The sequence below is a fragment of the Marmota marmota genome, unplaced genomic scaffold (genome assembly GCF_001458135.2).
Source record: "Marmota marmota marmota unplaced genomic scaffold, marMar, whole genome shotgun sequence".
NCBI lineage: Eukaryota > Metazoa > Chordata > Mammalia > Rodentia > Sciuridae > Marmota > Marmota marmota.
Genome location: NW_026000026.1, coordinates 85,528,449 through 85,544,499, shown reverse-complemented (window position 1 = coordinate 85,544,499; position 16,051 = coordinate 85,528,449). Strand labels below are relative to the sequence as shown.

Genomic DNA, 16,051 nt, shown 5'->3' with positions numbered 1-16,051 from the left:
GGTGGGTGGGGGATCACTTTACAGTATTCTATTCTGATGACATACCAAATTTATTTGCCACAGCATGGTACAATTATCAAAATGAGGAAATTTGATGTTAATATTTATCATAATTATACATCAGAAAATTTTAAAAATTATTGAGATAGACTACACATATTACTTTTCCAGTGTTGAGTATATTTATTATTGGTTATTTATTCGATTATCTACTTAGGTCAGGGCCAAAGAGCATGTACATTAGGAATCCTGACACACAATGCCAATTCACATTCCAGAGAAGAAATATAGCAGTCTGTGAATGCCACTGTCACTTTACTCTCCCCAGCACACAGATGTGAGATTTATTTGCCTCAATTTTAAAGCTATATGTACCCTATTGTTCTTTAGAACATAAGTTTCCTCAAATGCACTTTAAAATAATGTTTATTTATTTGTGCTCTCAGAACTGTATGATAGCAGGAGAGTCTGTTGCCACTTTCGTCACTCTCAAATAGTTAAGCATCCAGTGGATATTAATCATGAAGGGATGGGGCTGTTACTGCCAAAAGCCTCTGGGTGCTACCACAGTTCTAGCCTCTACTTTAGTCGTTGATTTAATGACAGCTTACTGGCTACAGCATAGCATTGTGCTAGATGCTAAGAAAAGACGTAAGAAAACCAAATATTCCATTATAAGATAGTAGCTTCTCCTACCTGGCTACAAGTGATATTTGGCAGAAAAGGGAAAACTGTGTTTTCTACATCCATCCAGTCTTCTGTGAAATGCTCTTTAACTACATTCCTAACCACCAAGCCTTTCCCTAAAAAGTATCTGTACCTTAAGATAGACAGACATATTTAACAAGTTATAATCCTACCTACTGATGGTACTACACACACGGACAACAAACACATGCTTTAGAGGGCAGGGAGAAACAGAAGATGAAAGCCTATAGTGGGAGCAATGACACTAATAACAGGCAGCATCATTTGTCTATTCAAATACACCACCCAGTCTTAAACTGTATTACTTGTCTTTGATATTGTTGAATTTTAAGAGTACTCAATATATTATAGACACAAGTTGCTCATCAAATATATGATTTACAAATATTTCCTTCCATGGGTTGCTCTTTTCACCTTTTTCTTGGTAGCCTTTTGAAGCACACAAGTTTTTATTTTGATAAAATCTAATTTTTCTATTTTTATTTTTGCTGCTTGCACTTTAGGTGTCTTATCTAAGTAACCACTGCCTAGCCCATGGTCACAAAAACTTATTCCTGTTTTCTACTAAGAGTTTAAAGTCTTGAATCTTATGTGTAGGTCTTTATACATTTTTAGTTTGTTTCTATATATAAGGTGAGGTGAGATAAAAGCCCAACTTCATACTAATGTACGTAGATATTTAGTTGTCCCAGCATCATTTGTTGAAAGAGATTCTTTCCCCATTGAAAATGTCTTGGCATTCTTATTAAAAAAAAAAAAAAAAAAAGCCAATCAGCAATCATTGCAAAGGCTTATTTCTGGACTCTGTTTTATCCGATTGATCTTTATGTGCATCCTTATGCTGCTACTAATATAGATTACTATTGATTTATACTCAATTTTTTAATACCTTTATTTTATTTATTTTTATGTGGTGCAGACGATTGAACCCAGGGTCTCGCATGTGCTAGGTGAGCACTCTACCACTGAGCTACAACCCCAGCCTCTGATTTGTACTCAATTTTGAAATCAAGAAGTATGAGTTCTTCAATTTTGTTCTTCATTTGCAAGATCATTTTGCCTATTTGGGGTCCTCTGAATTTCTGTAGGATTTTTAAGATCAATTTGTCAATTGTTGCAGAACAGGAAGCTGGGATTTTTTTTTTTTTTAATATTAAGACATTTATTTTGGTATCTTCATTCCTTACTATAATACATTTGAGTCTCCATTTAATATTTGAGTTCTGTAGATAAGACTCTTGAATAACTGTAACAGATTTGTAAGCTTCAATGGAACCTTTAAAAACCCCTGAAATACATAAATTCTATCCCTAAATTGCAAGAACTTTAAGAGTTTGAAATGGAAGAGATGATCACTTTATTTATACGAGATCAGTTCATATATATTTTAATATTGTTCTAATAACTGATTTGTTTCCAATATGAAAACCAAATTTAAAGTAACTTGATCACCTTCTTTCAAACACAGCTGCTGACAAATCATACTCTAGGCTCCATCCTTGTAAAAAGTAAATCCAACTTTACTGAATCAGATAAAAGCCACTTAACATTAATTCAAGGAGGTTGAGCCTTTCATAAGTAGCATGAAAATATGGGTTGATGAAAACTTTGCAGGATTCTATTATTAATGGAAGCTGGGATTTTAACAGCAATTACACTGCACCTATGTATCACTCAGGAAAAAAGTCAGATCTTAACAATACTAAATGTTTTATAAAATGAAAACAGGATACCTTTCCATTTATTTAGCTATTTTCCCATTTCTTTCAATGATGCTTTGAGGTACTCTGCATGAAAGACTTAAGCTTCAGTTAAATTTACTTTTAAGTGTTTTATTATTCTCAATGCTATCATATATGTAATTACTTTCTAAGTTTCACTTTCAGATCATTCATTATTGTATAGAAATATGATTTTTATATTGACCTTATATCCTGAAATCTTGATGATCTTTTTTAAAAAAATATATATATATATTTATTTTTAGTTTTAGGTGGACACAATATCTTTATTTTTACATGGTACTGAGAATTGAACCCAGTGCCTCATGCATGCTAGGCAAGCGCGCTACCACTTGAGCCACATCCCCAGCCCAATCTTGATGATCCTTAAATACCTTTTTGTAAACTTGTTTTTTAAAAGCAATGCCTAAATAAGAAAATGATAGCTCATTAACTAACTCAAGTCTCCTTTTATGCTGAGGGTAGAATCCAAATTTAGCATAATAGAAAAAAATTGGTCAATATACCCCTGAAAAATTCTTAAGCCAGCAATAAAGTAGAACACATGATGCTATGTCTGTAAGACCCTTTCAATCCCTTTCAGTCTTATGTATGTGAATGCAAAGGAGATGAGCACTCCACGACCTAAGCCCACATTCACTGGTCTTGTTTAAGTTGTGATTTCTTTTTTAAGTTGCTAAACATGTCCAGAAGAATTTGAAAGATCCTTTTTATATGATTCTACTATTTTCTACTGTAGAAAAAAATGATATATTTCTTCTATGTAAATTTAAGATTCCCCTAATATTGAACTAAAAATTGTACCCTTTTCTTTTATTGGACATTCAAACAAACATAACCAGCTTTTCCTTGACCCTCTGAATGGACAAAACAAAAGCCAACTTTTATATCCCACATCCATACTTCTCAGAGAATTAAAATTCTCATCAGAAATCAACACTTACCAAATCTCTCCTGTACCATAAACGCCACCTGTTTTCCCACCTGAGTACTTCCAGTGAAGGACAGCAAGTTCACCCGCTCATCTTTGGCCATTGCTGTGCTGCAGGGAAACAGACACGGTTACCCAAGCAGAGAAACCCAGTGATGGCAGCACCTACCGATGCCACAAGAAAACACTGACATGGGCCCCTGGCAAGGCAGTCCATCAAGGCTACAAGGAAGGCCTTCAGGAAAATGAAATACATTTTTCACAAAAGAGGATAACCTGATCTGAGAGCTCTCTGTAAACAGAAATTGTCTACAGGAAGTTGTTAGTTAAACAAGAAAAACCTTCCTGTATTGAGTGGGTGACTGGACAATATCCTTCTAGTATTTCCTTCATGAGCATGCAAGTTGTTTTTCAAATTCACAATCTACTATATAATTCCTTAAGAATTAAAAAAAAAAAAAGTGCCATACATAGTAGCACACACCTATAATCCCAGTTACTTGAAAAGCTGAGACAGGAGGATCACAAGTTCAAGGCCAGTCTCAACAACTTAGCAAGACCCTGTCTCAAATTTTAAAAAGGCCTGAGATGTTGCTCAATAGTAAAGTCCCTCTGGATTCAATCATCAGTATCAAAAAAAAAAAAAAGGATTAAAATCTCAAATGGCTATATGGAAGCATCCAACAGAATCCCTCAAAGAAGCTGATTTAGAAAGGCTGTGCTAGGATTTCCAGGTGCTTTTAAGGAATGGCGATCAGTACTATTGATTTGAATCTCTGTTCATAGATCAGTGCTTCAAAGAGTTCAGTTGAGCTAATCAGGGAAGTTAAGAGCATCAGTCTAGTGCAGGGCTAGACAGCTTGATTCATCTACTCAGACAGGTTTCCTCAGGTTCAACCCACAAATATGAGCACTGATACTCAAAGTGGTTCTACTTAACATATTCCTATACACACTACTGACCCATTCCAAGGCCAACACGAAGAACTGGATACTCAGACTACAAAAACAAGAGTAAATCAAAGAATACAATACTCATGTTTTAAGTGAAATTTAGATAATATTTCATTATTTATTGTATATGTGGGAGCTGTTTTGCTAATACATTCTCAACTATTTGAACAAAGGACTAACTTATTGCTCCTTTTAAAAATTACCTAGTAAGTAGAAGTATAGTAAAAGTGTCAGAGAGAAATTAACCTTTTAGCCCCAACAGTATGGGTTATAAGACTTGATTCCCGGGGCTGGGGATGTGGCTCAAGCGGTAGGGCGCTCGCCTGGCATGCCTGCGGCCCGGGTTCAATCCTCAGCACCACATACAAACAAAGATGTTGTGTCCGCCAAGAAGTAAAAAATAAATATTGAAATTCTCTCTTAAAAAATTAATTAATTAATTAATTAATTTAAAAAAATTAAAAAAAAAAAAAAAAGACTTGATTCCCAACCTCATCAAAGTCTACGCTGAAATAACAACCTTTCATCATGGGTCAGAGTAATTATGGCCAATTCTAGCTTAAACAAGCTGTGATATTATACTATATAAATGAAGCCAGACACAAAATATATACGCCAGGCCATATATTATATGCTTCCATTTGTATGAAATATCCCAAACAGGCAAATCCAGAGATAGAAAGCCCAGTAGGGTTGTCAGGGGATAAGAAATGAGGAGATGATGGGTAGTGGGTTTAGAGTGTGGAGTTTTGAGTTTCTGGGCTGATCACTGTTTTGGAATAAGATAATGATGATGGTCCATAACACTGAATATTCTAAAATATTCACACATTTTATTCTGCTTAAGCGGATAACTAGTGAAGTCATCTTTCACATGTGAATGTCTCATCCACAAATTCCTGCATCGCGATTTTATAACTCAAAAAATGCCTAAATATTTTAAAACAAATTAACTGGTAATTTCTCCCTTACCCCAAGAAGAAACTAAAAATGGAACAGTTCTTGAAAGACTCAAAGTTTCTTTCAAAACATAAATATGTACGTTCCATTACTGTCTACAAAACAAAAACCATAACATAAATATGGAATAAATAAATGACAAGGGATAAATTTCAACTATTTTTTTAATGCTTCTGAAAGTTTCTTGGCCCATGGGTCACTAGGGTGTAATAATTCCCTATATTAGTGAGCTGGGTTTAATGTAGCGCAGCTTGATAATTGGGGTGGAGGGACTTGGTGAATGTTTATATTTCACCCCTACCCATTCTTCAGAAAAAAAAAAAAAAGGTGAGATCAGCAAGGCTGGATGCTCTTGAGAGAGCTCTACTGTTTTCTATAGCTTTAAAAGCAATCTATTTACATGAATAAGTTCTTAACTAATGAAATTTCAATAGATTTATGTTTGCAAAGTTTTAAACATTTGGCACAGCAAAACTTGGAAAAAATAGGGGAGAGGCGACATATGTTCAGTTTTTGTCCCCTTTTCTTCCACCTGCTGTTGGAGAGTGATGAGTTGCTCATGGAAGAGAAAGGCCTGCCTTTGTACCAGGCTGGTGACAGGTGCCGCTAGGAGTGGGTTGGGGAAGAGAATAACTCTCACTCCTTTGCCCCAGGAAATATCAACAATCTCCATATTACCTGGTCCATTTCCTGAGTAATTCCAAGTTTGGCTCTATAGAAGGACTCTTCCCCAACCCCAGTGCAGCACTGGATTTTATTATTCTAGTAAAGACGATTTTCATTGATCAACCTGGGGTCCCTCAACAGAAGGATGGTCTCCGTCTAATTCACTCACCCGATGTCTGCTCCACCACAAGTCAAGGAACAAATTGCACCAGGCAGCTTGTTGTCCTCTAGAACCTTGGCTATTATCCTAGAAAGGAAGAGCCATTACTAAGACAGAAAATAATTTAGTTTAAGACATATTTTTAAAATTAGGGATGAATTCCAACCATTTCACTCTCCTTTTCCAAGTTTCTCTCCCACCCTTTTAACATTCAGACTAAATTTCTCTTCACATATTATAAATAAGGTTTCCAAATACTTATAGGCAGAACTCCTTCTTTCTTTATAAAATAATCTTAAGAAGGAAAAAAAAGAGCATTTTGAACATAAAGAGAAGACATAAAGCATTGCTCAGGCAGTTCAAATAATCATTAAGTATTTTCTGCCAAAGGGCACATGGCAGCCCTACATAGAAAAGCACCCAATCTATTCCAGATTGTAGATTTGTAATGCTGATTTTATGACCTCATCAAAGCTGACAAGCTCTCAAAAAGGAATAAAATGCTAATAATTTTTTAACCAAAACATGAGATTCCTTTTAAACAGTACTGGGTAAATCAGTGGATTAATACAATCAGTTCTTTTTGTTAGCAGTCTATTAAGCAAAAGAAATAAAAATATTATCTGACTAGAAATCTATACACAGAACTATTAATTTTGTTCAACAGTTATTAAATATAGCTCTGAAATTGCCAGGCTATTTCTTCTCCACTAAAGATGTTTTTATTTTTCTAGGTGATTAAAAAAAAAAAAAATGTCTAGAAGAGTTCAACACTTAAGTCAATATCTGGCATGTTTCCAAAGAAATAAATGACATGATTCTGAATGAGCTGTGTCAACTGCAAAATGATACAAAAATGTTATTACAACCAAAGTTGAAAAAGGTTATCCAAATTCCATGCTTAAATAAATATGACATTTTCACATCATTTAAAAACTCAGGACCTTTCAATCACCCTTTCAAGATTATGCCATACCCAGGAAAAAGAAGGCCACACTCACTTACTTTGTGACAGCAACACTAACGAGGGAAGTTGTTGGAGCCCCTTTCCTAGACATAGTTAAAAAAAAAAAAAAGGAGAGAGAGAGAGAGGAAATTTGATTTTAGGGAAACCACAAATACCTTTTATTATCAAGCAGAAGCAAAAGTCTTTGATAAAGCTCTAATTCTACAAAAATAAATCTAGTAACTGAAATAGAAATCAATCCTTTAGGTGGTGTCTCTGGGGTCTAAGGGTCCACAAAACCTTCATGAACATAACAATGGCACCACTTGACTTTGAACCTATCTGCTTAATATCTGTTGCACTAACCTCTGCCAATTATGGGAACCAAATGAAGCAGAAATCCATCACCTACACAACTAGCTATTTGGACTTCAAGTATGGATTTCTTTGGCAACATGGTCCAAATCATTAATCCTTGAAACTATGCTTTGTTTTATAGATAGATCTGAGTATATTCAATTGAAGATAGCATTTGATATCACATCTGAAGCACTGGCAGTTTTGCTAAGGACTGAATCCTTAAGCCAGAGAGCCTAACACTAACTCTGGGTAGTTAGCATGAGAACTGAATTACAGTACATGCATTTGAGGTAGAAATGAAGGTGGAAGAGAAAGGGGGACAGCACTGTACCGAAAAACTAAGTCACATAACCAGTGGCAAAATATGGAATAATTAAAAATCAGTGCTTCCTGACTAGCACATATGACAATGTTAACTGAAAGAGTAAGTATTGAAAACATTTCAATATATTTAAAATGTTTTTAATAGTTCATGAAAATGACCCCTTCTATCACCTACTTACTGCTGGGCAGGGAAGTGAGCAGATCTTACCAAAGACAGACATTCCCAGTGATCATTGCAATGGCATTATTCCAGCCATACACTGCCACAGGAAAATTGAATGCAGTGATGATTCCAACCAGACCTACAGGATTCCACTGTTCAATGAGTGCATGGCCAGGTCCTGAGATGGGGGAAGATACAGAACATGCTCAAGCACATTGATTTAATGCATATGAATTAATAAGAATAATATCTGAAATCTTTCATTTTCAGAACAAAAGTACATATTCCAGACCAGGAGAAATTCCAGGTGCCTTGTAATGGATCACTTTACACAGCATTGGATATGAGTACTTTTTTTTTTTGGTATTGGGGATTGAATTCAGGGGCACGCAACCATTGAGTCACATCCCTAGCCCTATTTTGTATTTTATTTAGCGACAAGGTCTCACTGAGTTGCTTAGCACCTTGCTTTTACTGAGACTGGCTTTGAACTCTCAATCCTCCTGCCTCAACCTCCAGAGCCACTGGGATTACAGGCTTGTGCCACCATGCCCAGCTACGAGTACATTCTTAATGTAAAACAGAAGTGTTTATCACTATAATATTCTTTATAAACCATAAGGCTACTCATTGTATCTCTGAAACTCACAGGAAGTACATACATCAGGGCAGTTATTGATCCTATCTGGAGACAAGGAAATTTCAGAGAGGTGTTAAGAGGTGCCCTAAGAGATGTGATCACAAAAGACAAAACATGACCAGAATACAGAATTCGTGCCTTTTAAGGCTTTTTAATGTTGCCAATTGAAGTGGGCTTCAATCCTTTTCACATTCGAGACAAGGCGGATCATTTATAGGCTAATGTTGAATGAATATGTTACCAAAGACTTACATTCACTACAGGAAAATTTAAAATACAAATAGAAGTATTTATGTATTAAATACAATCTTTAGGCTGGGACACAGTGGTGCACACCTCTGATCCCAGCTACCCAGCCATCAGCAGTAGGATAAGAAACTTGAGGGCAGCCTAAGTAACTCAGCAAGACTCTGTCTCAAAATTTTAAAAGTGTGGATGGATAGATAGATTTGATTGAAAAAGATTATAATTGGTGAATCAGACACCAAGAGCAGTCACAGATCAAAGAAGTTTCTTGCTTGCATGTGTATACTTCCCAAATTGACAGTGTACTAACTTTTTAAACTGGAGGAACCTCTTTTAAGTGTTCAATGACATAAAATTAATCTTGAATAGTAAGAATTGTTTTTATACATTTAATTAAGGTCATTAACAATTCACTTAATAATAGGGCTTCTCTAGCCAGGCATGGTGGCACATACCTATAATCCTAGCAACCAAGGAGGCTCATAAGTACAAGGCCAGCCTCAGCAACTTAGCAAGACCCTACCTTAAGATAAAAAGTAAAATGGGCTAGGGATATAGCTCAGTGATGGGGTGCCCCTAGGTTCAATCCCAAGTACAAAAAAAAAAAAAAAAATTAAATTAAATTAAAAAGGCTTGAGGGCTTGGGATGTGGCTCAAGCGGTAGGTAGCATGCTCCCCTGGCATGCGTGCAGCCTGGGTTCGATCCTCAGCACCACATACAAACAAAGATGTTGTGTCTGCCGAAAACTAAAAAATAAATATTAAAATTCTCTCTCTCCCTCTCTCTCTGTTAAAAAATAAATACAAACTGTACTTTAAAAAAAAATTTAAAAGGCTTGAACTCTCTACAAGCATGGAATTTGTCCAACATTCCAAAAAAATTAAACTTTATTGTAAAAAAATTTTTCTTGATTATAAATGTAATAATACCTAGGAAAATTTTATAAAATACAGAAAATAGTAACACCCCAATAATTCCACCACTTATAGAAATCACCACTAGTATACCCTTGAGCATACTTCAATCCCTTGTACTGTCAAAGCAGATGCACAGTTACCTGTTTTGGTCCATCAACACTGCAAACATTACCAATGTATAAGCTCTCGTTCTCATCAGTAAAACATGATCAAAAAAAAAACATGATCAAAGTCCAAGGCTGGTCTTTGCCCCATAGTTTGTAATAGAAAAAATTAAATATACCCTGAATATCCACCATTTGAAACACAGCTAATTTATAATAACCTTAAAGCAAAATAGTGACCAAGAAATGAAGGAAGCTTCTTACCATATAAATGTGAAACAATTTCCAAGATGTATGAAGTAGGAAAAAAGTACAGAACAGAATGAATAATTTTCCATTTTCAAAAACAACACCACCTATTTACCTGTATGTGAACTAAAGTTCTAAAAAGATACACAAGAAATCAAAAATAGTGAAACTTTTCATCTTTTACCCTTTTCTGATTTTCTGCTATTCATATTATTTAAATGCAACTATCATTTTGACCCAGTTATCCCACTCCTTGGTTTATACCCAAAGGACTTAAAATCAGCACACTATAGTGATACCGCCACATCAATGTTTATAGCAGCTCAGTTCACAATAGCTAAGCCATGAAACCAGCCTAGGTGCCCTTCAATGGATGGACAAAGAAAGTGTGGTATATATACACAATGGTATACTCAGCCACAAAGAGAAATGAAATTATGGCATTTGCCAGTAAATGGATGGAACTGGAGACTATCATGCTAAGTGAAATAAGAAATTCCCAAAAAACTAAAGACCAAATATTTTCTCCCATACACAGACGCTAACACACAATAATGAAGGGGGAAGGAAAGACAGAAGTACTTTGGATTAGACAAAGGGGAATAAAGGGAAGGGAGGGAGATGGGAATAGGAAAGGCAGTAGAATGAATTGGACATAACTTTCCTATGTTCATATGTGAATATACAATCAGTGTAACTCCACATCATGTACAACCACAAGAATGGGAAGTTATACTCCATGTATATATAATATGTCAAAATATATTCTACTGTCATGTATAACTAAAAAGAACAAATTAAAAAAAATTTAAAATGAATAAATAAAAATAAGTAAATGCAATCTTTCAATAAAAGTGTGGGGTGAGAAGACAATCTTCATTAATATCTTTAAGACATGCTAATGTTCCACCAAAATTAATTTAATGTTTTCCTTAGAATTAGGCATTTAAGTCATTTTTAGTATATTCTATTGATATCTATAATGCACACTTTTTTTTTTGGTACTGGGGATTGAACCTAGAGGCAATTTACCACTAACCTACATCCCCAGCTCTTTTTATTTATTATTTTTTGTACCATCATGATTACACACTGAGTCACATCCCCAGCCCTTCTTAATTTTTTATATTGAGACAGGATCTCACTAAGTTTCTTAGGGCCTTGCCAAGTTGTTGAGGCTGGCTTTGAACTTGCAATCCTCTTGCCTCAGCCTCCCGAGTCATCAGGATTACAAGCATGCACCACCACAACCAGCTAAACACCTTTATGCATAAATTTGTGTCACATTTTAGATATAGTCTTAAAATTGACTTCAAATTTAAGACTCTGGGTGTATTTCCCAATTGATTTCGAGATGTGTTGAAAGTATACCACTCATGTACTCACCACACTGGGTTTTATCTTTGCAACAAAACAAAATGGAGTGGGGAATGCAGCTCAATGGTAGCACCTGCCTAGCACCCACCTTGTGTGAGGCCCAGGTTCAATTCCCAGCAGGCAGGTCAGGGTAGGGTGTTCTGGATCTCTTGTTTTTATTTGCATTAATTTGCATTTCTTAGAAAGATTGAAGACCTACTCACATATTTACATTCCACTTGTAATTCCTTTTTTGCAAATTATTCCCATCCAAAGCATTTCTAGAGCTCTATCAGAGTACATTCAGCTTAACTGACATATGGCTTACTTTCAGAAGGCAAGATGGGTCCCCCAATCATACGTGACAAGCCAACAGCATAATCACAAATATCCACGTACTCTTGAACTTCTCCCACACCTTCCACCAGGATTTTCCCCATCTCCAAAGACACCTAAAAATTAAAAAGCCAAGCAGGATTTTTCCAACAGAATTAACACTTTAAACATTAAACTGAGGTGGGCAAAAGTAAAACATTATTTCATGTCTATTTTGTGACAGAAACAAACTGAAGAAAATCTGTTCCTTTTTTCTGTTGAATTTTAAAACTGAAGAATTTTCTTTAATTTTTACTGTCCACCTCATTAATCTTTCCTCTAAAGAAAATATTTTGAAACGTATAAACTCAAAAATCACAATCTTATATCAAATATGCATGACAGCTTTATTCTCAACTCCAAGGATTGTATATATACTGCAAAACATTACCAGGTTCCCCAGTACTTGGATCTTCTCCCTCAAGGCATCGCCAATCTGCCTTACTATTTCTCCTCTCTTCGGAGCAGGGATCTAAGAAAACAACAGAATTTTAGTGTTCTGACCCAAAGGGTAAATTCATGTCTATAACAGTGCTACTTGTACACTGTAGAACAAAGTACAATCACACCAAAGAAGACTTTTTTTTTTTAAATAAGATTTAAAAAAAATTTTTTTTTGAGAGAGAGAGAGAGAGAATTCTTTTTAATATTTATTTTTTAGTTTTCGGAGGACACAACATCTTTGTTTGTATGTGGTGCTGAGGATCGAACCCGGGCCACACGCATGCCAGGCGAGCGTGCCTCCGCTTGAGCCACATCCCCAGCCCAAAGAAGACTTTTTGATTACATCAAGACTGTGCTATGGCTAAACACAGCAGCTAAAATAAATGAAAGGCACTCATAGGGCTCATATCTACTGGAAGTTGCAGGGATGAAAAGACAACAAAATATTACAAATTGTTGCAGGGCATGGTGGCACATGCCTGTAATCCCAGCAGCTAAGGAGGCTGAGGTAGGAGAATAGTGAGTTCAAAGCCAGCCTTAGCAACTTAATGAGGCCCTAAGCAGCTTAATGAGACCCTGTCTCAAAATGAAAAATAAAAAAGGGCCAGGGATTAGATTAATTCTAGATAGGGAAAAGGGGTGGGAGGGAAAGGGAAGGGGATTAGCAAGGATGGTGGAATGTGATGGACATCATTATACAAAGCACATGTATGAAGACTTGAATTGGGTGTCAACATACCTTATATACAAACAGAGATATGAAAAATTGTGGTACATGTGTGTATTAAGAATTGTAATGTTAGGGGGCTGGGGTTGTGGCTCAGCGATAGAGAGCTCGCCTAGCACATGTGAGGCCCTGGGTTCGATCCTCAGCACCACATAAAAATAAATTTAAAAAGATATTGTGTCCAACTAAAAAATAAATATTAAAAAAAAAAAGAATTTTAATGTTGTGCTGGGGCTGGGGCTCAGCAGTAGTGCACTTGCCTGGCATGTGTGAGGCACTGGGTTCGATTCTCAGCACCAAATATAAATAAATAAATAAAGGTCTGTCAAAAACTTAAAAAATATATAAAAAAATTGTAATGCAAAAAAAAAAAAGTAATGCATAATGGCATAAATTAATGTGAACATACTTTATATACAGAGATACAAAAAATTGTGCTCTATATGTGTAAAAAGGATTGTAATGCATTCCACCGTTGTCATGTATTTAAAAAATAATAATAATAATAAACAAAAGGGCCAGGGATGTGGCTCAGTGGTTAAGTGCCCCTGGATTCATCCCTAGTACGAGGGTGTGTGAGAGAGAGAGAGAGAGAGAGAGAGATTACAAATTGTCATCAGGGCTATAAAGATAAAGGGGGGAAAAAGATAGTGAAACACAGAAGACACTCATGTACTCCCACTCATGTACTCACCACACTGAGTAAATGGACAAGATGCTTTACCTAAAAAGTTCACAGGGAAAATATCTAAGGAGGTAAAACTTAAGCTGAAACCAGAAGAATGGGAGACATTTAGCCACAGGAAGATTCTTGCAGAGAAAGGAAAAAATGTGTAAGAGGGATCATGGAAAACAAAAAGGGCTGGCTGGAAAGCCAGTATATCTAAAACTCTCAGAGGCTTTTAAGGAGTTGGAATCTTACTCCTGGTACAATGCAAAAATCTTTAATTTTTTTAAAGTACAGAATAAGATGATTTCCTTTATCTTTCAATATCACTATCTGACAAATAGAAAATAAATTGAAGGGGAAAGAACAGAAGCAGGGATATACCAGTTAAGAACATATTATAGCTGGGAACAGGGTTTCACACCTGTAATCACAGCTACTCAGGAAACTGAAGCAGGAAGATCATAAGTTGGAGGTCAGCCTGGGCAGTTTAGCAACACCCTGTGTCAAATTTTTAAAAAGTCCTGGGCACATAGTTCAAGGGTAGAGCACCTGCCTAGCATGAAGACCTGGGTTCCACCCTCAGTAACACACACACACACACACACACACACACACATTACAGTAGCCAGGGCAAAAGATCAAAGTGACTTGGTCTTAACACTACAGTGATACCAAGGGAGACAAAGTGAACTCCAGATCTAATTTTCGAAGTAGAACTAACAGGACACACTAATGGAACAGATCTAAGACAAGTCCAAGAAATAGGGAAAATAGAAGAACTAAGAATGACTCTCAGGTCTCTGACTTGAAAATCCAGATAGATGCAAGTGCAACTATTGGACAAGGATGATTTAAGGGGAGGAGCCAGTGTTTTGCGGGTCACCCTACTAAAATAAAAGTTTGTCATTTTTATAATACATGCACTCTTTTATAAACAGGAAACAAGAACTTGTAATGTTAAATAAATTAGCACAGCTCCTATATATTTCCTAGCAAAGGCTTGCATTTAATAATGTTTCAACTAGTCAGATATGCTGGCTTACGACTCCCAAGTAATCCCAGCTATTATAGAGGCTAAGGCAGGTGGATGACAAGTTCAAAGCCAGTCAGATCAACTTAGCAAGACTCCCAGATAGGCACCAACTGTCCTCATCCCTGCACTAATGAAGTCACATGTAGAATGAACATCAAATATAGTCATATGTGGGGAACTGAAAGCATTGAGGAAAAGATTAGGTAAGAATTTGAGAAGCCATGAGTGGTGGTGCATACCTATAATCCCAGCACTCAGGAGGCTGAGGTGGGAAAGTCACTTGAGCCCACAGTTTGAGAGCAGCCTATAACATGGCGAGAACTCGTTTCAAAAAAAAAAAAGACCCATAATCCCAGCAGCTCAAGAGGTGGAGGCAGGAGAATTGCAAGTTCAAAACTAGCCTCAGCAACTTAGCAAGGAACTAAGCAACTCAGTGAGATACTGTCTCTAAATAAAATACAAAAATGGACTGGGGAGCTGGGCACAGTGGCACATGCCTGTAATCCCAGCATCTCAGGAGGCTGAGGCAGGAGAATCAGGATTTCAAAGCCAGCCTCAGCAAAAGCTAAAAAATTCAGTGGGACCCTATCTCTAAAGAAAATACAAAACAGGACTGGGGATGTGACTTAGTGATTGAGTGCCCCCGAGTTCAATCCCCAGTTCTTCCCCCCAAAACAGAAAAAATGATTTTGGGGAAAATAAAAACAGATACCCATGTTAAAAAGCTACCAGTTATCTGGTATTTCTACATTTAGGAGAAAATGGCTCTTTAACAGTTCCTGTCCTCAAGGGATGGGAGAGATTCCAACTCTCACCAAAATGAAAGAAAACTAAGGACACACCAGGGATGAAGAGGAGCAAAAACTGGGCCAAAACTGACTCATGAAGCAAAGCAGCAAGTCTCAGTATTCCTGACCACGTTCTCTGTGGTTGGTTTTAGGTAAGAGTAAATCGGTTTTATAAACTGCCTTACCATATATTCATATTTTGATTTCATTTCCCTTTAAGAAGAATATTCCCTCTGAAAAAATCCCAGGCTTAACTCAAGTAAAGTAAATGAGCCAGGCACAATGGTGCATGCCTGTAATCCCAGTAGCTCAGAAGGCTGAGGCAGGAGAATCACAAGTTTCAAGCCAGCCTCAGCAATTTAGCAAGGCCCTAAGCAATTTAATGAGACCCTGTATCTACATAAAATATTAAAAAGGAGGCTGGGGACAGAGCTCAGTTGGTAGAGTGCTTGTCTCACATGTACAAGGCCCTGGGTTTCATCCCCAGCACCACCACCAAAAAAAAAAGATTATATATATAGTTGAGGTTGTGGCTAAGCAACCCTGGGTTCAATCTCAACTATATATATAATCTTTTTTTTTTGGTG

General features: G+C 36.5%; 1 protein-coding gene across 1 annotated transcript in view; it reads right to left on the bottom strand.

The window, feature by feature from the left end:
- Aldh7a1 (aldehyde dehydrogenase 7 family member A1) overlaps positions 1 to 16,051 on the bottom strand; it is a 39,226-nt gene that overhangs the window by 15,542 nt on the left and 7,633 nt on the right. Inside the window, exons 4-9 of the mRNA XM_015486636.2 lie at positions 12,194 to 12,274; positions 11,756 to 11,879; positions 7,960 to 8,092; positions 7,127 to 7,171; positions 6,131 to 6,208; positions 3,395 to 3,492 (exon numbers count right to left, since the gene is read on the bottom strand). Of these exons, the coding sequence (XP_015342122.1) occupies positions 3,395 to 3,492; positions 6,131 to 6,208; positions 7,127 to 7,171; positions 7,960 to 8,092; positions 11,756 to 11,879; positions 12,194 to 12,274 (559 nt within the window). The remainder of the gene's footprint in view (positions 1 to 3,394; positions 3,493 to 6,130; positions 6,209 to 7,126; positions 7,172 to 7,959; positions 8,093 to 11,755; positions 11,880 to 12,193; positions 12,275 to 16,051) is intronic.